The sequence below is a fragment of the Alligator mississippiensis genome, chromosome 2, assembly GCF_030867095.1.
Source record: "Alligator mississippiensis isolate rAllMis1 chromosome 2, rAllMis1, whole genome shotgun sequence".
Taxonomy (NCBI): Eukaryota; Metazoa; Chordata; order Crocodylia; family Alligatoridae; genus Alligator; species Alligator mississippiensis.
This window is the reverse complement of record NC_081825.1, coordinates 57,831,433-57,852,500: the sequence shown is the minus strand read 5'-3', so window position 1 is coordinate 57,852,500 and position 21,068 is coordinate 57,831,433. Positions and strand designations below refer to the sequence as shown.

At 41.8% G+C, this 21,068-nt stretch overlaps 1 protein-coding gene across 2 annotated transcripts in view; it reads right to left on the bottom strand.

The window, feature by feature from the left end:
- Window positions 1-15,716, bottom strand: part of LOC132248548 (OCIA domain-containing protein 1-like) — a 35,488-nt gene extending 19,772 nt beyond the window's left edge. The window contains exons 1-7 of one of the 2 annotated variants that reach the window (XM_059721730.1): window positions 15,684-15,716; window positions 14,639-14,720; window positions 12,704-12,757; window positions 11,310-11,357; window positions 7,734-7,863; window positions 5,294-5,499; window positions 3,125-3,280 (exon numbers count right to left, since the gene is read on the bottom strand). In XM_059721730.1, the coding sequence (XP_059577713.1) occupies window positions 3,125-3,280; window positions 5,294-5,499; window positions 7,734-7,863; window positions 11,310-11,357; window positions 12,704-12,757; window positions 14,639-14,720; window positions 15,684-15,701 (694 nt within the window). In that variant the 5' untranslated portion in view covers window positions 15,702-15,716. Of the gene's footprint in view, window positions 1-3,124; window positions 3,281-5,293; window positions 5,500-7,733; window positions 7,864-11,309; window positions 11,358-12,703; window positions 12,758-14,638; window positions 14,721-15,475; window positions 15,620-15,683 lie in introns of those variants that run through there. The other variant, XM_059721729.1, reaches the window with a different exon arrangement.
- Between the last annotated feature and the right edge of the window lie 5,352 nt (window positions 15,717-21,068).

Below are 21,068 nucleotides of genomic sequence, written 5' to 3'. Positions count from 1 at the left end.
ACACACAGACACAGCACAGACAGACAGAACACACAGAGCACACACAGACACAGCACACACACACATACAGACACAGCACAGACAGACAGACCACACACAGCACACAGACACAGCACACACACACATACAGACACAGCACAGACAGACAGACCACACACAGCACACAGACACAGCACACACACACATACAGACACAGCACAGACAGACAGACCACACACAGCACACAGACACAGCACACACACACATACAGACACAGCACACACACACAGCACACAGACACAGCACACACACACACAGACAGACAGCACACAGACACAGCACACAGACCACACACACAGACACAGCACACACAGACACAGCACACACAGACACAGACACACACAGCCAGACACACCGGCACACAGCACACACAGACACAGACACACACAGCCAGACACACCGGCACACAGCACACACACACCGGCACACAGACACAGCACACACTTACACATACACACAGCACACACTTACACACAGCACACACACAGCGCACGCACACACAGACACACAGCACACACACACAGACACAGCACACACAGACACACAGCGCACACATATAGACACAGCGCACACATATAGACACAGCGCACACATATAGACACAGCGCACATATACAGACACACAGCACAGACACACAGCACACACACACGTACAGACAGACACAGCACACACACACAGAGCACACATGCACACAGAGCACACATACAGAGCACACATACACAGACACACAGCACACATGCACACACAGACACAGACAGACAGCACACAGACACACAGCACACATAGCCCCACCCACACACCCCCACCCACACACATCCACCCACACACAGAAATTTTACACAGTGCTTTGTAATTGTGAGGTAGCATGTTGCAGCTTAAACTGTGACAGGGTCATTTATAAAACAAAACACACCAGAAGGATGAAACAAAAACCACCAGAGGAAATAAGTTAAGAATGTGAAGACAGCTACTGGTATGTGGCTGTACAGACTAGTTATCTGCACAAGTAAATGCCTTCAAGATAACAAAACAAACAAATCATATAAACGAGCAGTAATCCCTCCTGACCAGCCACCCCACCATTATCATTTGGCAATTTCCTTCAGTACAGAGGTGGACTTGAGACATCCAAGAGGACACATTACTGGCATTAGGGATTAGTTCAATAAGGATATACCATGTTTAATTGGACAGCACAGAACAAAATGAAAAAGGTGCTGGCTTGAAAGAAATGGAGAGAGGCAAGAAGATGGCAGGGTAGAGGATGAATTACAATACAGTACAAAACTGAAAATTACTAGAAGTATGCAATATCCACTGCAATTAGCAGTAGAGATCTCAAACAAAAAAAATAAAGTACTATTTATGCAGTGCTAGTAATTTAGCAGTCAGGTTCTAAGAAAGATTAAACACATGAATGGAATACAGGACTGGTGATCGCTATTAAACGGAACAGTCTGCAACATATCCTCTCATATCCCTAAGCCAAGGAGGGTACAACAGGGGATTGATTACTCTAGATGTGCCTTGTTCATATGCTCTCCCTGTAAAGCAGGGTTACTGATCCCCTGCCCAGATGCAGTTTACTGTGCCACATCATCCAACCTGCCTTGCTCCCCCACTGCCAGATTTCAGACCCGTGGGGAGCCCGTGGGACTTGTGTGCTGGGATTGGGTGCCAGGTCCTAGCATATAGGACCAGGCAAGGGTAGAGCTGGGCCTGAGGGCCTATTCCCAGGGTGGGAGGCAATCTCAGCATGCAGGGGCTGTGCCAGGCCCCAGTGGCCCAATCCAGGCACTCAGGGCAGGAAGGGGTGTCAGGTCCCCAGGACCAAATTTGAGCATGGGGCTAGATCTGGTCCATAGGCTGACACTGATCCCAGTGCTTGGGGTATGGAAGGAACAGAGTTCAAATTTCTATCATTTACTGTTGTGGTAAAAAGATTTAACAGGGAACACTGTGCAAATCAATGAAGGGGCAATCCTGCTGAAATAATAGCAGTTCCAAGCAATGTGAACTTTCCCACTCCATCTCAGTCATGGCACTGGACTCCACAATCCCAGTCACAGGATCTCATGATTCCATTTCATCCAGCATCTATGCAACAAATCTGATCATTTTGCTCAAGATATTATCTCAATGACCTGCTAAGATTAGCCTACAGCTTATTTACACTCTACAAAGGGAAGGTGACTTGAACTACAAACCCTATTGAGGTTACAGAAGAATCCTCTCTCTCTCTGAAAGTGACAGTTGTTTTAAATCATCACCCAAGCATTTTGTCATTGCTTCCCTGTGATGCAGAGTACCAGGGTGTTCTGAATATAAAGCCTGAAGATTCAAAGATTTATCCAGCAGTGCCTTCCATGGCAAAAGAATTGCCCTTTAATAGAACAAAGCAAAGAACATACTTGGTTCTCAAGGATGGCTTTATGCTGAGTGAATGGCACTTGTTTTTTTGCAGGTCACTTGATTATTGTTTTAAACTTTGTAAAGTTTTGTTTTTCACTGTGAAAACAAACAATAAGTTAGGTGCCAAGTACTGTTTCCTTCCTTTAGGTTTTAGCACCGAGAAGTAAATTTTGCAAACAACGACATCCATCAAAGGTCTGCGCACCAAAGAATCCCCTAATTCTACATGAAACAATTCACAAAAAAACAGATTTAAAAAACCCCAGACACATATTCTATTTTGAGAGAACAATGCTATCTAAAACATACATGCCCAAAGGAGCGAAATTTTGCCATGAGAAACTAACTACAGAGTTAAATTGCTGCTGTGTACTACAATTTCCCTAGGGGATTAGTCAGTTAAACACAAACCAAACTTTTCACCATTGGCCTCCACATGAACAAGACAGTTATGGGACAGTAATTATAATTTGCTACAGATACTTTATTGGTTTTTGAACAAATTGGGTATCGTGAAATAAGAAGCTTGTGTAGTGTTGCCATGTAAGAATCACGCCTCCATTAGTAAAATTCATAGAAATAAATCCTTATAGGTTAAGCAAAGTTAAACATACGTCTTTTAACCCTGTTATTGGTTTTTACCATATACTGTAATAATTCAGCATCAAATTACCTTCTTTTCTAAATGGTCTTTCCTGCGAATACTGGACTGGACTCTGTTTCTCTTTTAAGGCCTCCTTATAGGGCCATGCTTCTCTATTCTTGTTCCTCAGTTCCTCATAAGTGATAGTTTTTCTTTTAGGAGTTTCTTCTTGTAATAAAACAGGTTCTTTAAAAAAAATGTGAGAAGTAGAAGCAGCATTAGCCAACTGATTTGACTGTAGTTGCAATTACTCAAATGTTTTCCAGAATACCAATGAAATGCATCTCATAAAAATACAGCTCCGCATTCAGATTTCCAAAGGTTAAGCATACAAACCAAGTTTTAAAAAAGGTGTTCCATTGAATTAAGCATACCACAGTGAAAATATGTTCTCTCTGATGGCAATGATAGAGGCTATAAGAAACAGAAGTTGTTTATTCCTTCCATTTCAAACAAAGTAAAAAAAAAAGAACCTTTGGCCAAATCTTTTTGTTCTATTTTGTCCACAGATTGCACATTACAATCTACAATTTTTACTTGTAATTATCTTTTGAAGGCCTCTTCTACATGTTACAAGTGTCACAACCCAAGGGTGTGATTTTTGTTTGTGCGCGCTTCGGCACTGCTGAATTATTTCCCGCCACTCATAGCTTTCTTTGCAGGGTGCATTTCTTCGTTGCAACAGAGAAATGCACGTTGCAAGGAATTCCCGCCATTTGTATTCAGATTTGTCCCCCACTATTGCCCAGTTCTAAATTATTCCTACGTGGCGGCTAGCGATTGGCTTGCTAGCCGTATAAGAGGCTTGAGCGGTTTCCGCCCAAGTTGGAGGACTCCACGACTATCAGGAGGAGGAGAACTTCACGTCTCGTGGAGATCTCTAAGCGCTGCGGAGCCTATCGGACCCAGTGTGTATCTCAAGAAGGCTATAGGGGTCTGATCAACCTCTCGCCTCTTCCCATCACCGCCTGATCCCTCGACGTACCCTTCCCTGCGCGCAAGTTCCACGGAGCCTAGCAAACTTCACGCGAGTGAATCCAGAGCTCTACCTAGGTTCGAGTCCTGCAGTTTTTTTCTTCCCGTCGCTGAAACCCATGTTCTGCAGGTTCAAGTTTTGTTTTGTTTTGTTTTGTAACTGCAACTCAAGCAAGTTGTCCTGCCTGCACCGCGACCATCTTCGGTGTAACTAAAATAATCTTAAATCAACCACTAAGCGTCCGTGCCTAATTCTAGCGTGCCGCCTGTCTTCCCCGACCCAGCATGTCCGGGCTGCTGGCCACAGCCCGCCGCGAACCCCCCCCCCCCCCCCCCCCGAGGGCCTCGGCCCGCTCCCGGCCCGCACAACAAGTATTGTGCAATTACCTTGTTAATTGTGCAATTACCTTAAGACCAGCTACATGTGCAAAGTACACCTCATACTATAAAAAGCTCAACCAGCTATAAAGTCAGACCTTCAAAACATGTACCAACTTTATACCTCATTGCTATCAAACTTTAATTTGCACGTGTAGCAGGGTCTCCCCTGCATCTGGGAACCCCATCAGCTGACAGGACTCCTAGCTGCAGGGGTGCACAGTGCTCAGCATAAAATCCCCAGCCCCTGGAGATTATGGCTGCCCCCAATCCCTAGGGCCTGGCTGTTTCATGCACCCCCAAGCCTTAAGGATTGCAGCTACCATGATCCCCCAAGGCTAGGGGGCATATGGGGCATGCCCACTGCTGGGAATCCCTCAACTGAGGGGGCTCCCAGCTGTAGGAGCTCGCTTCTTGCCAGTGCCAGGGGGAGCTTGGGATCAGGCTCCCCGTGCATCAGCAGTAAGGCACAATGGGATCTAATGCACAATTCCACAATCACACCTCCTGTGATGCATATGTCATGGCAGGAAGTGCAATTATGTGGATTGCACATTCAATCCCACTGCACCTTTACCTAGACATCTAGAGGGGTTTGAAAAGATATACAAAAAATGCATAGTTGGTTTTAAAGATAAATGTTACAATAGAAACAGTGCAGATAAATGTACACTGTCAGCATACTTTTTGGATTCTCAACAGTTCCTCATCAAAACCCACTGTCAGGTACAAATATGCAAAATATCATGTATGTTCTGAAATAGAGCAAATTTGAAGACAAATGCATTTTAGATAGAGATAAAAACCACTGCACTAAATCCCTAGCCTTATTAAAACAAACCATACCTTGGTCACTACGATCAGTAATTCCCGTAGGTGAAGATTCATTCAGGGAAGCACTGAATGGAACTGGTTCATAATTAGAGAAGAATTGATCTGTTGAGCTATGTTCATCTGAATAGCTGGAAGGAAGTGTGACTTTGGTTGTTGGAGCAGGTCCAAAAGCTGACTGAGAAGGTTCATCTGCAAATTGTGATTTTTTAGCAGAATAGCTGGTAAAATAATATAATTCTGTTATAAAGAATGGATATGCTTTAAACCAAAGAAATGTAACATTAAGTAGCAAGGTTGGGGTTACTCAGAGGGTTTAATATGATTCATTTTAACAACTTAAAATATTTACAGATTTAAAAAGCCCTAAAGTAACTACAATTTGAAGTATACCCAAAAGAAATATGCCCAACATGCGCGCACACCCTCGCTCGCCTCTTTCTTCATGGGCATTAATCAGAAATATGAGTCATACTTGTTAATTACATGGACTAGAGAAACAGAGTACCAACCCTGTGTTTAGCACTTTACAGACAAAAAGGACAATCCTTGCTCCAAAGGAGAGCTCAGAGAGACAAAACACATCAGTCACAAATAGTACAGGGTGTGCCCATATAAGCTGGTGGTGGCAAAAGAATGCAGCTGTGGTTATTTTGAAAAGTTGTGTGAAAGAAGTTGTAATTTAAAACCGTTCATTAGAAGTTTCCATGCCTGATCAGTGATCAATACCAAAAAACAGGCACAAATCACTGTGTGGGTGAAGAAACATCATCCTGAAGAAATGGAAGTCTAATGTTCTCTCCTGCATGGATTCGCCTAGTTATTTTTTAGCCACAGAGTGAACGGGTAAAAAGAGCTATTAAAGGGATTAAGGGGGGGGGGGGGGGAGGAGAGAGAGAGAACGAGAGATCATCTGGCCTGATGCAAATATGCCTATACATATTACTACACAAATGTAAGCATTCTTAATACGGTATTAGCATATATTTCCAATGACCTTCTAGTCTACACTATCCCTTTCACAAACTCATCTTTCAAACAGAGTAAAGATTTGCTCTTATTTGATTGTGGCATTGTTTCATATTGACACTATGCATCTTGCCTGATCTGTGTATTTATCATAATATATTTGAATGAAATTTTTAAAAGAAATAAGATACCTTTCCTTGCCTATATCTTACCTACTGGCTTAAAAGCAGGGCAGCAGTGCATTTGGGCAATACTGTAGTTTGGATAAATGTGCTACTAGTGACTGTTTACCAGATGGAGCCGTAAAACTTGTCACTGTAGGTCAACTTAAATCCAGTTTATGAAAGCAAAAGGATCTGCCGTTAACTCACAGCATCATTAAGATCTAAGAACTTTTCTTTAAGCAACTTTTTCCTGCTTCTAGTTCTTAAGCCACTATTGACAAAGATAAAATCACTCCATACTTTTACTCTTCAAAAATTATTTGTGTGTACATGACTGCCCTCAACATCAACTGGCTTTAGAACATTAAGTTTAAGAGAACACTGGTTAGAAAGGTGTTATTGAAAACTCTGCAATTTAGTAATATATGCTTGAATCTTTCAAAGTGAAGATGTCTGGTGCAAAAAATTAATAAATATTGTTTTAGAACAATTAAGAGTTTAATCAAATCTTGCTAAATGTTTTTTAAAACAAAAGTGTGATTATTACTTGCTGCTACCCAAATGATATTTTCTGAGTGGTGAATCACATAAACTGATATTTACCAAGTCACAAAGGTCTTAAACTACCTTGCAAAAAAAAAATCACAATCAAACAGAAAACACTTCAGGAACAAAACAGGAAATATTTTTAAGAACTGATGACTTTCTCATATGTAGTACATGCTTTCAGGCTTCTACACCATCATGGATTTCAAAGTTATGAACAAAACACAGTAAGTTCGTCCATCATGCTTCTTCTTGAGCTAATACTGTTTACTGAACTCTTTCCTTTGATAAACATTGGAATTATTTCCATCCTTTTCCTACTTCAGTCAAACTAAACTACTGGCAACCATCCAACAAGGGAAGCCATTTTATTTCCATTTACTTCATATCAAGAGAAAACTTGTGAAGTCACATAACTGTAAGTTCCACAGGAAACTAGGGTCTCAGTTTAGACCCTAGTACATTCTGGTCACTCAAAGCACTTTTTGCTTTATTCCACAAGATGGTCAGTTATTTATAGAGCTTAAAATACATGTTTTTAGCTGCTAAAAGAAGCTTATAATTCACAAAAAAAAAAAAAAATACAGATTTCCCTGGTGATAGCAAGTTGCTGGGAGAGAGGAGAAACTATAACTCTCAAAACCATGGCAAGATGCAAATGAAGCCCTGATCAGTCTCCGTTGCTTGCAGAGGGGCTGTAGGGGGAAGGGCAAAGGTGGGCAATGGGATGGGACAAGACAGGACACTTTAAAAGAAAAGAATGAATAGAGGCTTACTCATCTGAAAAACACCTGGGGCCTTTCTGCACCAACTCAGTTAGCGGGGAAGTCTTCAGTCTCTTAAATTTCTCCCTGCAGGCTGGCATGTAGGATACTTTTCCAGCAAAATATCCAATAATACCAACAACTTTAAGAAGGAAAGAAAAAACTCTGATGTCATTTGTATCATATCAGCATACTCTACAGAAAACTACAATAGTTGAAAAATGAAGCACACTGGGCTCCAATCCAATTAAAACCAATCAATTTTAAGTTTCAATTTAAAGAACAAAAGGCACAATTCTTAGCATCTCTGCTGTACTTTTGGCCAGAGGAAGTGCTAAATAGCTAACATGACAGCTGAACAGATGCTTCAGTGCTTCAGACAAGAAGGCAAGTATCAAATATTTTCTGTTGGCACCTGAGGGATGAATGTGGCTAAGAAAAGAAAAACAAACAAACAAAAATACCCCCTCTAATTAATATTCTGAAGGGCATCAGATAGGTCATGGATATTATATTTAATTTTATGAAGAACTGACTAGCAATAATTATAAAATAGCTATGGGAAAATTGTGCTGGAAATTATAAGGTTTCAGCCCATCAGGGGAGTAAGGTTCTGGAACAGCATTACAGTGGCTGTTAAAGACTGTGGCAGCCTTAACTAGTGTCAAGATCAAGGCCCTGGCAGACATTAAAATAATGGTGTTACGGAAGCTGCTCCTCTGGGTTGTAGCGAGCCCTGAAGCTCACCATGACTGGCACCTCAACATGCTTTGCCTTGCTGTTCCCTCGGGCAGTCCGCAGCAGGTTTCTCATTAGGCTGCACCATTAATTACCCGAACGTGTGGGGAAATTACAACTTATGGTGTGATTAACAGGTTAGCCATGTCAAGTATAATACTTGACAAGGGCCCAAGTCTGATTATTTTCTGAATGGAATTAGATGATGCAATTGCCTGCAACAACTGATAACTAGGGGCACCTATACATAAGCAGTGTGGCCAACCTAACACACTGTAATTACAGTGCATCGGAGCAGACTCAATTAATCAAGTCCGCTGTAGCATGGTAATTACTACACTCCAGCATCTCATGTATCAGCATCCCTGTGCTTAAAAATGGTGGTGGGGGCGCATTATCTAAACTTGTTAAGTGAGCTTTAGCTAAAGCACCCCCACTGCCATTTTTAAGGACAGGAATGCTGATACACAAGAAGCTCCAGGCACTTTAACTAGAGTGGCTCTCTAAAATAAATCACTTCTGGTCTTCAAACTGAAAGGTGATTTTTCAGGCAAATACAAGAGGTTTTTTTGCAGGAGGTCAGACCAAATATACTGTTCACTCTAGCCTTAAATCTATTAAAAGCTGAAGTTCTTCATTTAATCCGTTTAGAATTATAAATAGTTACAGGTTTAGTAAGTAAAACAAACTTTTCCGCTACCCTATAGCAAGAAGTCCAAGCTGCTATCATAAGGCCCAATCCTGCTTCTAGTGAAATCACTGAAGTTCTGCTGTGGACTTCAATGAAAATAGGAACGGATCCCTAGCTTATAGTATAGCAAGTATTTTCCACATGCGTGTCTAATGAAGACTTACTTTTAAGGCTGAGAAATATTACAAGGAGCATTAGTTCCCTGGGACCATTTATACTTCTAGGATTTGTCACTGAACTTTAGAAAGCTCTGTGTATCAACAGGGGAGTAGGAAGGTGATTTTCCTTTGCCTATGGGACTTGTGGGACTGCTATTTGAATCAAAGCCAGAGTTGTCCAATTTCTGAATGGTTGGGGACTGCATATGCACAGGCTATTCAACCTGAGCCACGCAGCAAGCAAACCCTCAGTCCTGACATCAACACTCCACTGCGCTAGGCCAGTGTCCCATGCTCTGCACACTGTGTCGCATGCCTTCTGCCACACCATGGCATGCTGCACAACACGCTTGCCACCTCGACCCAGGTGCAATGTTGCGTGGGCTTCCTGGGTTTCCTTGAGTCTCCTGGCCATGGACTCCCACTGGGCACACTGCCCCACCCCCCGGGGCAGAAGCAGACATTGGAAACAGAAGGAACCTGACTATGGCGACAGCAGTAGCTAGAGCAGGGAGGGAAGGAACCAGGAGCCTGAGGGCCACAGGTTAACTCTTTGGGGGCTGGATTCAGCCCACCACTTCAAGAATCCTGACGTACCCTATTCTAATCCCCATGTTTAAAAATGGATATTGAAAACAGAGAGGGTACAGAGAAGAGCCACAAAATGATCTGAAGGCTGGAAAAAGATTGTTGACAAACCTGGGGTTCCCTCTCTTTAGCATACCAGTAAGAAACCAAGGTAACTTGGTTCAATTGTGAACTTACCTCTAGACGGAGAAAATACCAGGTAATCAAGGTCTTTAAAATAGTGGAGTAAAGCGTGACAGTCAATGGATGGAAGTTGGCGACCACACTGTTTACAAACATGACTTTAAAAAATCAGTTCTGTTGTGCAACACTTGTGCAAATCCCTATTCTTCTGAAAGGTTTCCAGAGCTAGCTGACACCAAGGGAAAAATGACACACCTGAGAAAAACTAAGTGTAAAGCCGTTCCCTTGAAGTACAACTTTAACATGTATTTAAAAAGCATGTGTAGTAATGTGATCAGTTTACAAAAAATAAAAATAAAGTGGAATTTGCCTTAAACATCTGACAATGCCAATTTCTACCATTTATTTATCTGCTTAAGCATAACGTCCTCCATCATAAATTGTAAACTTGGCCTCCTCCCACTGAAGTCAGTGGGATTAGGACCTGGTTGTATGAAAGCAGACTGGTAAAATATCAATTTCCTGTTTTCCTGCCATTTAAGATTTTTTACTTTTTAAAAAAGGTAATTTTTTTCTAGTTACACAGAATGCAAAATCTATTACACGAATATTCAGTTTTCCTATAATTGTTCATGCATGGTGTCTACGAAAACAAATATTAAAACAGCTTGAACGGGACAGTGAGACACATGATTAATGACCTTCAAATTAGGAAGAGAAGGGTGGAAAGTTCTTTAGACAGATTTCACTCCAACAGGAATATGCAGTTATTACAGGAAACTGCACTTGGAATTGTAACTTTAAAACAACAGTAAGAAGTCAAAAGAAATTTAAAGGGACTCCCCGTCAATTAGAAGAATAGTAAATTGTCAAAAAGAGAAAATAATTTGTAGAAGCCTAATAAAATTCTTTGCAAAAGTGACAACACACAAACTTATCAGCTGGCAAATAAAGCTAAAAAAAATACAGAAAAACATTTTTCTTTACTCCTTTTTAGTTAAACTAACTTAAGTGATACTGTAAAAACACTAGGTAACAAAAATAAAAAGTGTGGTTTTAAATTCAGAGTCCCTATGCATCTTAGCCAAATCCTATAAACGCCTGAATACCAAATTATTATGTAGTCATTTTCTGATCTTAGTTGCATCAATACAAGATCCAAAGCAAAATCACTGAATTAAATCTGGAAAGACTCCGTGAGCTTAAGTAGTGCTGCTTTGGTTTTATATCAGGGTAAGTGATATCAGATATTCATGAAACTCAAGTTGAACTCAGGTGGTTGATACTTACATAAAAGTCTGGCAACAACACCAAATCTTGAATTAGCTGTGATAACTCCTGAAAATGAGGGAACAAAGTTATTACTTAATATATGACAAACAAGAATTAAGGTGATAAAGGAAATAAAGTGACCCATTTAACATTTAAGTTTTCATATAGCTCTAGCAGGTTAGATCTCTTGCATTACATTTCAAGCTATTCACCTATAATTATTAGGTTCCATAAGGTTAAAAATAAATTTTTATGGATTATATTCAAAGCCACTATATTTCTGACTTGCCAAGAAAACTAGAACGTTTTAAGAACCCAATCTCTCAGCTTACCCCACACAAGTATGACCTGTACTAGATACCTCAAAAAAAGATGCAAGAAACCACAGAACATGTCAAATAAAGTCTTTGAGGAAGTTACCCTCTCGATTCCTAATAGCTAAAATTTGGCTTAAACTTGAATCATAAAGTTTTACAATCCCTTCTAAATTTGTTTCAAATATTTACCTGTTTTATCTTTAAATATTCTTGATTTCCACAAGACCTCCAAATACTAGTCTTAGGCTCAACAACATTCCATGGTCTAATTGGCCACCATGTAACATACACTGTATTTTCTTACATAACATTACCTCTCCCCATCCGCAGTAGGATGTACACCTGGCTTTCAGAAGGTTGTACACCTTGCTTTCAGAAGGTGAAACGAAAACAAAAAAAATCTTTCCTTGCAAACGCATTAAAGTATTTTCACAGGGAAAATGCATGCTGCTGCTGTTGGGGAAGAGAAAGAGTAGGAAGCAAAAAACTGTGGCTGCTGTGTGAACCAGCTAGCTACAGAAAGCAGTGCCCAAACCCAAGAAGCTGCCTGGGCAATCCAGCTCCAGCAGGATCAGGACCTCTGCTCCTCACATTTCTGCACTTCAGACACACCCCCCTATGTCCAGCAGCTACTTTTCGGGGTGAAAGGTGCATGTCATATGTAAGTAAATACAGCATCTTTCTTCATCTGACTCTTTCTTCATACACAAGTTTTACTACTTTTCTGATCATTTTTGTCACCTAACCCTATAATTCTACAATGTCTTTTTTGCCATGGCAGGATCATTACTGAACACTATTTCAGATGAGGGCAAATGACATTTTTTCCATTATATTGCTTTCCTTTTCAATCCCATTCCATAACCTGCTTGATTTCTTTCCACACAACTGCTTTGTAGGATTCTCTTTATCACGTAAATCCCCATCCCCCTATATTCAACAGCTTGCATTTCTCCAATTCCCCAATTCTTCCAACTTGGAATTTCTAACCTACTTTGGTACTGTCATTTAATAAGGTCATTTAATAAGGTAACCATTTTAAGTACAAAAGTAAAACTTATTTGAGCAAAACCAAGAAAATGCTTTATAATTTACCTTTCTTCATCAAGTGCGAAGTGAGAAGCATGCTTATGAAAGAATATGGCGCAGCTGTGGAAGACATTGAGAGGAGAAAAACAAAGGAATGTATCAATTTGGAGAGAAAAAGAAATAGCATAATTTGCCGTCTTTTCAAACATGTTTAACAAAGTATAAAAATCGTCATGAAAGTGGCTAATTCTCATGAAGGCTTCATTAAGGTGGCACACTTCTATATAAATTATTCAGCACTCTTACCCCAACTTCTGTGGCAGGCCTGAGTTGTGATACTGGTTAATGGACTCACTAAGTCACTCATTAGGCTCTGTGATTCCTAAAATGGGGAAGAGAGTGGCAGACGGGAATGTATGAAGGGAGCGCTGTAGGTTAGCTACTAGAGATGGCTTCCAGCCAGGACTGCTATGCCATAAGAATATAAAATTTCACACCTCAGGGATTAGAAATTGTATAGCTAAGGGGAAAAAACCTACCTGATGTTAAGCCTTATAGGAATTAAGTTCCACTCCTACATAACTAACAAGCCAGGGGATGATAGCCACCTCCACCTATTCCTTTTCAGAAAGGGTGTAGGGACCATTCTGCCTCAGGTTGCTGAAGTCACAGTTTACTAGTACCACACAAGTTAGTGAAAGCTTTATTATAAGAGTTGAGGGTAGGAGATGCCTCGTTTCCCAGGCAACTATGCGGCTCCAATCACTGTGAATAGCTGAAGTAAAGAATGTACATGTGCTGGAAAATGGCCTGCCATTCCCCCCTTTTTACCTATAGTAAGAGCTTATTTATATTACAAAAATACAGTTGTACAGAAATTACTGGCTATGTGTAAGGATCTCTCAGATCAAGATATCTTACTCAGGAGTATACTATCTAAAAAATAATCTCTACTACAAGACACCTCATCCTTTTTGACATTAGGACCGAGCGGGAAACCCCACAACAGCACTGTTAAAATTTTAAGGGTAACTATGCTGGAAATATACATTGCAACTGCTTTACCAAAGCAGTTTAAAATACTTCAGACTTTTTCTGAATAAATTAAGGGTGCTATACCACCTTGCAGTTAGTGCAATGTATAAAAATGTCTGTCATGAAATTATAAAAACAAAGCATGACTCACAAGTGTTTGCTACGTGAGCCATATTTCATGCAATTGCTGAAGGCCAATGGGTATTAAGGCACCCAACATTGAATTCCTTGCCCCAACTGAAATAATTAACCCTGCACTGTAATTTGCAAGTAGTAAATAGGAATTCAAGAATTTTTGCCCACTGAAGCCTTTCCTTTATGAAGAACGAATACATAGGTAGTAAACAGTGAGTGAGCAATAAATAAGCAAGTAATAAATAGTCAATAATTAGTTAAAAAGGCAATTACTATTATAATTGTGTTGAGGGAAGAAACAAGAAAACATCTAGATATAGTCATGTGACCCATACACTTGTTTAGGTTATAAGGATGTTAGGGCAGGGTCTGCCTGGCCCTGCGTTTGTCCTAAATGTGGCATAGTCAAGACCTATTCCTGGTTGCTCTTTGAACACTATTTAAAAACATGATCGACAACATTACATAACTGTTATTGTGCAGACTTAAAACAAATAAGCACAAACATGCATCTGAACTTCAACACAGGATTTTAATTATACTAATTTTAAAAGGATGCTAAAAGACTAGGCCATGAGTAACTATTAATACATATACACAAAGCATCAATTTGACATTAAGGTTACAAACAGGCTTAACAGCATGTTTTGTCTGAATTTCACCATATGAATTAATTTGCTACTGAGAAAATAAGGACAAAATATTATACATATACACACACATTTATCTATATAATATTTTGTCCTTATTCACCTTGTTTTATATATCCGGAGGGAGAAAGGGGAGATTAATAAAATGGAGACAAACAGATTCTTAGGAAATTGGCCTTACATCTATAACAGAAACTCTCGAGAGTGCATTCACGCAGGAGTCTTCTTTCATCCTCGGTTGGTATATATCTCAACCACTCCTCCTATTGGAAAAACAAAATAAGGATTTAAGAAAATATTACCAGGGTGAAGTTTTCCAAAGAAAACACATTTCCATTAACTTTGAACTTCCTTAGCAGCTCTGGTTTAAGAAGCTGGTGTGTTATTCCCTCACAAAGAGCAAGCTAGACATCAAGCCTGTCTACAAAATAGACTTGAAAGCCTTTGCCAAAACCAAGAGAAGCCCATATCAGCACCCATCCTTCACAGTTGTCTGGCATGCAAGGCTGAGTAAGGAAACAGGCCTTGCAACTGGCCTTCAAAGTCAACAGATGTTGCTTACACACTGGGCAGTAGAAGCAGTAGGCTGTAGCCCGTGTGCATGACACCAGTAGCAACATTTAGCTTCATAAAACAATTCAGCCAAGGGTGAGCAATGCACTTGGTGGGAGGTGCCTCCCACTGTGAAACCTGCAAGGGGCCACTGCTGCGAGAGGAGGCAGCACTGCTGTTAGAGATCAGGTCGCAGTTTGGTACCAGCTTCTCTTCAGAAAGAGCTGCAGGGCTGCAAGCATGGTGCCAAGGGGCAGCCAAAGGGCGGGCACGCTCCGTGCGGAGCTGGCCTCCACGCTCTCCATCGAAGCGACTGCCCCACCCTGCTTGGGTTGGCCTATGTCATGGTTCCGAGACGCGGCACGGTGCGGGGGCAAATCTAGGCTGTGACAAGGGGGATGGGATCCGAGCTGCGTCTGCGGCGGCCCCACCCCGCCGGCCAAGGGCACTGCCGCAGCGGCAGTACCGGGGCTGCGTGGCTGGGCGGCTCAACGCCGGATTCCTCCATGGGGCTGGGGCTGCAGCCAGGCAGCGCGGCTCGCAGTGCGCCAGCCCTTGGCTCGGGAGCTAGACACCGGAACCCGGACCCCGGAAGAACCCTAAGGACACAGCACAAAGCGTAATGACACCGGCGTGACCCGGATGCACATGGGGCGCGGTCGGAAACCACTCACGCCCCGCTCAGTGCGCATGCACGGGGAAGCCTGTCTGGTCCGAGGCCGAACGCTGTGCGGGGTGTGCGCAGGCGCAGTGCGGGGGAGGAAATTGCTGGGACTGCGCAGGCGCAGTGGCTTCCTGCAGGGGTAGTTCCTGTTGCGCTGCGTGTGGGGAACTCCGGGCACGGGTGTTTATTAAATACTCGCTGCTGGTGCTCCTTATAGTCGCTGTTTGTGGAGCTGTTTCTGCTTGGCTGGAATGCACCATTCCCCCGGAGCCTTTCCCAGGCTAGGCCTGTCTCAGTTCTGGGATTTAAGGGAGGAGGCCTTCACAAAACCCAAACTCCTCTTCTCCGGTGACTGCACGGAGGCTTGAGAAATACTAACTCACTGCCCCTTTAAGTCAGTGTAGAGGGGCACTGGCTGAGGGAACAAACAGGCTGCATTTCCCAAAACGATCTCTCTCTCCCACCCCCCATCATCATAGAAAATTAGGGTTGGAAGGGATCTCAGGTGGTCATTTTAGTCCACTCCTCTGCTCAAAGCAGGACCAGCCCCAGTTCGATTGTTTTAGTCAGGGCTTTGTCAAGCCGGGCCTTAAAAACCTCCAGGATGGAGATTGCACCGCCTCTCTGGGTAACTGGCTAAAGATAGAGTTATAGAAAATGAGGGTTGGAAGTTACCATGAAAGAGAGAGCTGGTAGGTTTGCTTGTATTAGATGGGTAGGAAGAGAAAAGAGGCGAAAACAGATTCTGGAGTATCAGGAATTTCTGAAATTAGTGTCGAGGACAGGCTAGGAGGAGGAATATGTAGAGGCTTAGCATTCATGTTTGTCAACATTACGTGACAATGTGGGAGTGTTGCATTTTCATTTGCAGAAGACATACGTTTGTGTAGAATACTGCTCCGTAATACAAGAGACTCTAGTACCTTCCAACTCTCTTATCTGCCTATCATCCAGATCCAAGCTAATTGCACACCACCTTATATTCTTACAACAGTTATTTTTGTGCGCAGATGCCGCTTACTAACTGCCCTATTCAGTTCCAAGCCAGTTAACTTTATGCTACCCCACATTACTTAGCACATCTTTGTTTCTATATGTAGCCATCACTGCGTTTTGTACAGAGTCTGTTCTGGTAGGAATGCAGTGAGTGTTTTTACGCCGGCCAGAAGCATCAGTGCTCAAGGAGGAGTACCTTGTTTGTGGATCTGAACAGAGTTTAATCGTGAGATCGGTGCTGAGGTCCTTCTAGGTGCTGCAAAAGCAGAACTTCAGGCACCTAGGGAACTTGAGTGTTGAAAAAGGTGGCACGTCTAGAGTTTGGGTGCCTCCACAGTTAAGCAGTAACATAGGGGTTTTGAAGGTCACAGTTGTAGACTTAGATGTCTGCATTTCACCTATGGCATGTAAAGCATGGCATACTCTCTTTCTGGCTTTGGACCAGCATTTCCAGGATCTCCATCAGTTTTATTCTCTTGGATGTCCATGTGTAAATCATATTGAAACTCTTCTTACTCTATAATGTTTCCAAGCTCTGACCTTTTTGTATTTTCCACCAAAAAAAATAAAATATTAACCAGGTCCTTATCACCTAGCACTTGACTTACTACAACTTTATCTCTGACCTTCACAATAACTATCTTAACATTTTTAGGTCTATTCAAAACTTCAGTAAAAAATAACCTTCCTGTGACCATCTTCCTTTTTCTTCATCTTTCTCTTTTCTTTTTCCAACCTTCCTTTTTCTTCATCTAATGCAACATATAACAACTTCTTAACTTTAAGTGTAAGAGGGAGGTTGTAGCCATGATGGTCCAAAAAAATATGCAAGAGGCAAGGATTTCTTAGGGTGATGTCTTTTATTGGACCAACTACATAGTTGGGATACAGTTAGACAAGCTTTCCAATGAAAGACATTCTTCATTAGGTCTCTGATCAGTCACAGGTAACCAGGCACAGCATGAGAAAAACCAGCAGAGAGGGGCTAAGAGAAATTCTCAGAAGTAGCAGACACAATTAACAGTTTACAATTCTCTGTTTATCACCTACATAGTTGCCATGAGGGCATTGATGCATTGGATCGGGTATATTACATTTTGGAAAAGGCATATATAGGAACCATGTACTCTGATGTTTTGTTTTGTTTTTTTAATGGGAGGTGTTGATTGTAGTGGTAGCTGCTTTTCTTCTGTTAACTATGTTACCCCTGAGAACTTCTCTTAGCTCCTTCCCTCTGCTATTTTTGACTATGTTGTGCCTGGCTTCCTGTGATCAGAGACCTGATGAAGAAGAAAGCTTATTTAACTTTATCCCACCTACAGACTTGTGCTCTCTCTATATCAATTAGTCAGCCTCTGAATGTTCATATCTACTCTGCCTTCTGACTGTTAAGCATTAGCCAGACTGTCTGCTGAACTGTTCATAAACTGCCCTGATTAATTATCCACTTTATACTTAATATATTTACTATTTTTACCTATAAAACTTCAAGTGCATAACATGGTCTCTCCCTCCTTGGTCCCTTATTTCCAAGTTCTATTGACATCTCCCTTGTCATAGCTTCCCAGTGACTCCCTAAAATCTGCAGGAGTGAAACCTATAGTAAGTTTCAAAAGATTGTTGGATCCTTGATCCTTAGATCCTATAGACCTTGCATACCAAAACTTCTTATGTATTTGGGATTTGTTTAAAAAACTGCAAAAATAGAAGTGTTGCAAAAACCAAAAACTTTGTCTAAAACAAAATTAGCTGTGAACACCAAAAATATTATAGTAATATAATTACTTTACTCCACTTCTACTAATAAATAAAAAGTACAGGATTATCCAGTTCCCCTCCGCAACGTACTCCTTCATCACTTGCTATCATTACTTCTGATTTCTGATGACCGTCTAGCCTAAACTTTCAGGTATTCTATATTCTTTATAGTCACAAGATGCCTATCTCAACATTAAAATATTTGTATCTGATATGAATATTATATACTTGCTTTGGAGTTAGTATGCCTATCTGGTTTGTCTGTGGACTGGATTATGTAGAGTAGTAATGAGACGATGGGGTAATCAAGAGTAGAGTACCAACAAGTGGACAGGAAAACATGGAAATTCTGTCAGAAACAGGACACTATCACTAATGGTAATCAAATCTCTAACATGATGCTCATTGCTTCAAACAATGAAATATAATTCTGCAGTGCAATAATGAATGAGAAGCTGTATCTGTCAAATTTCAGTGAATTTCAGATTCTCTCTGTATGTAAAAAATGTATAGTAGTCTGGAGATTTTTATAAATCTTTATTTTCATTACTTTGAAACACTATATTTTTAGATTATGCTTCCATGTTTGAGCTGCTTGGGGAGGAGACTTAAGACATGATCAAATAAGTAGTTGAAAAAAATGAGGGGGTAGAGTTGAAGAATATGCTTATCTAGTAAGGAAAATGGCTAAAAGTTAGGGTGAATCATGTGATCTAGTACAGTAATGAGAATGTTTAGTTTTTTTAGCATGGTTCTCTGAACAGCAGCAATAGTAAAATGGAGCAGCTGAGAGTGCAACCATCTGCTTCTGTTTGTTTTGCTGCTGCCAAGAGTTAACAGGAATTAATTTGGAAGATGGATCTCTTCCGTAATGCAGAAAGAACAGAGTTTCATGCCAAAAAGAGCATATTAGAACTATCATAACAGGTGGGCAATCAGAGAAGCAGTCATTGGCCTGCAGCTCTATAGCAGCTCAATAAGAAACAGGTGTCGCTGTCTTGGTACAGTTGTGGCTCCAGACAGCAATTAGTAAAGACTTTATTACCCATATTATCAGAACTAATAATAATAATAGAAGAAGGATTTTGCATGTTCAAACTGCCTTACAAATTAACCAATCAGCTACCAAGAATATCTTGTGAAATAGGTAGGCAGGTAAGCAGCACCACCCCCTTGTCACTTGTCAGGCCCTAATTGATTTGCCACTCTGGAAAGTGGGCCAAAGCCCACTAAGTAGATCTATAAGCCCCCGCCCCTGCCCCCTTATGAGGGGGGACACTGAGGGCACATCACTAATGGCTTGGGTCAACTAAAGAACAAAATAGTCAGGAGTTAAGGTTAAAAGTTCAAAATGAGTGCACCAATGGGAGACACCAAAGCTGAATACACCAGACAGTGCCCTCAAATGAGTACAAAGAGCCAGTGGACACCACCCAGTGAAACTCAGCCTGGAGATATGAATGGATGAGGAACTGGAAAACGGCCTTGCAGACACCACTCTAGGGGGAGTAGTAGATATGCTGGAGGGTATCAAATGGAATGCCCCAGGGGTCAGTCCTGGCGCTGGGTTTGTTCAATGTCTTCATCAGTGACCTGGAAAATGACATAGAGTGCTCCCTCAGCAAGTCTGCAGATGACACTGAGCTGTGGGGAGTAGTAGATACACTGGAGGCTAGGGCTAGGATTCAGAGGGACCTAGGCAAATTGGAAGACTGGGCCAAAAAGAATCTCATGAGGTTCAACAAGGACTTAGGATGGAACAATCCCCCTGCACCAGTACAGACTGGGGGCTGACTGGCTTTGCAGAAAAGGACCTGGGAGTTACAGTGGACAATAAGCTGAATATGAGCTAGCAGTGCACCCTTGTTGCCAAGAAAGCTAATGGCATACTAGACTGCATTGGTAGGAATGTTGCAAGTAGGTCAAGACAAGTGATTCTTCCCCTCTGTTCTGCACTGGTGAGGCCACTTCTGGAGTACTGCGTTCAGTTTTTGGCCCCCCACTACAGAAAGGATGTAGACAAGTTGAGAGTCCATCAGAGGGCAACAAAAACGGTGAGGGGGCTGAGGCACATGACTTATGAGGAAAGACTGGGGGAACTGGGCTTAGTTAGTCTAGAGAAGGGAAGGCTGAGAGGGGATTTAATAGCAGCCTTCAAGTACCTGAAGGGGGTTTGAAAGAGGATGGAGCTAGACTGTTCTCAGTGGTGGCAGATGACAGAACAAGGAGCAATGGTCTCAAACTGAGGCAAGGAAGGTTTAGGTTAGATGTTAGGAATTTTCTCACAAGGAGGGTAGTAAAACACTGGAACAGGTTACCCAGAGAGGTTGTGGACTCTCCATCCTTGGAGATTTTTAGGACCCAGCTAGACCAAGCCTTGGTTGGGATGATCTAGTTGGGGATGGTCCTGTTTTGAGCAGGGGGTTGGACTAGAGGACCTCCTGAGGTCCCTTTCAACCCTAACTTTCTATGATTTCAGGCCGGAGTCTCCTTCCTGGTCAGGTACATTCCCAGCTTGGCTGGGGCCAGGGGGAGGTTGACCAGGAGGTCTCAGGACTTGGTGGGGCCATGGATGGGGAGCACAGAAACCAAAAGGTGTGGGGAGTAGCGCAGCAAGAGACTCAGTAGGAGATTTTGGAGG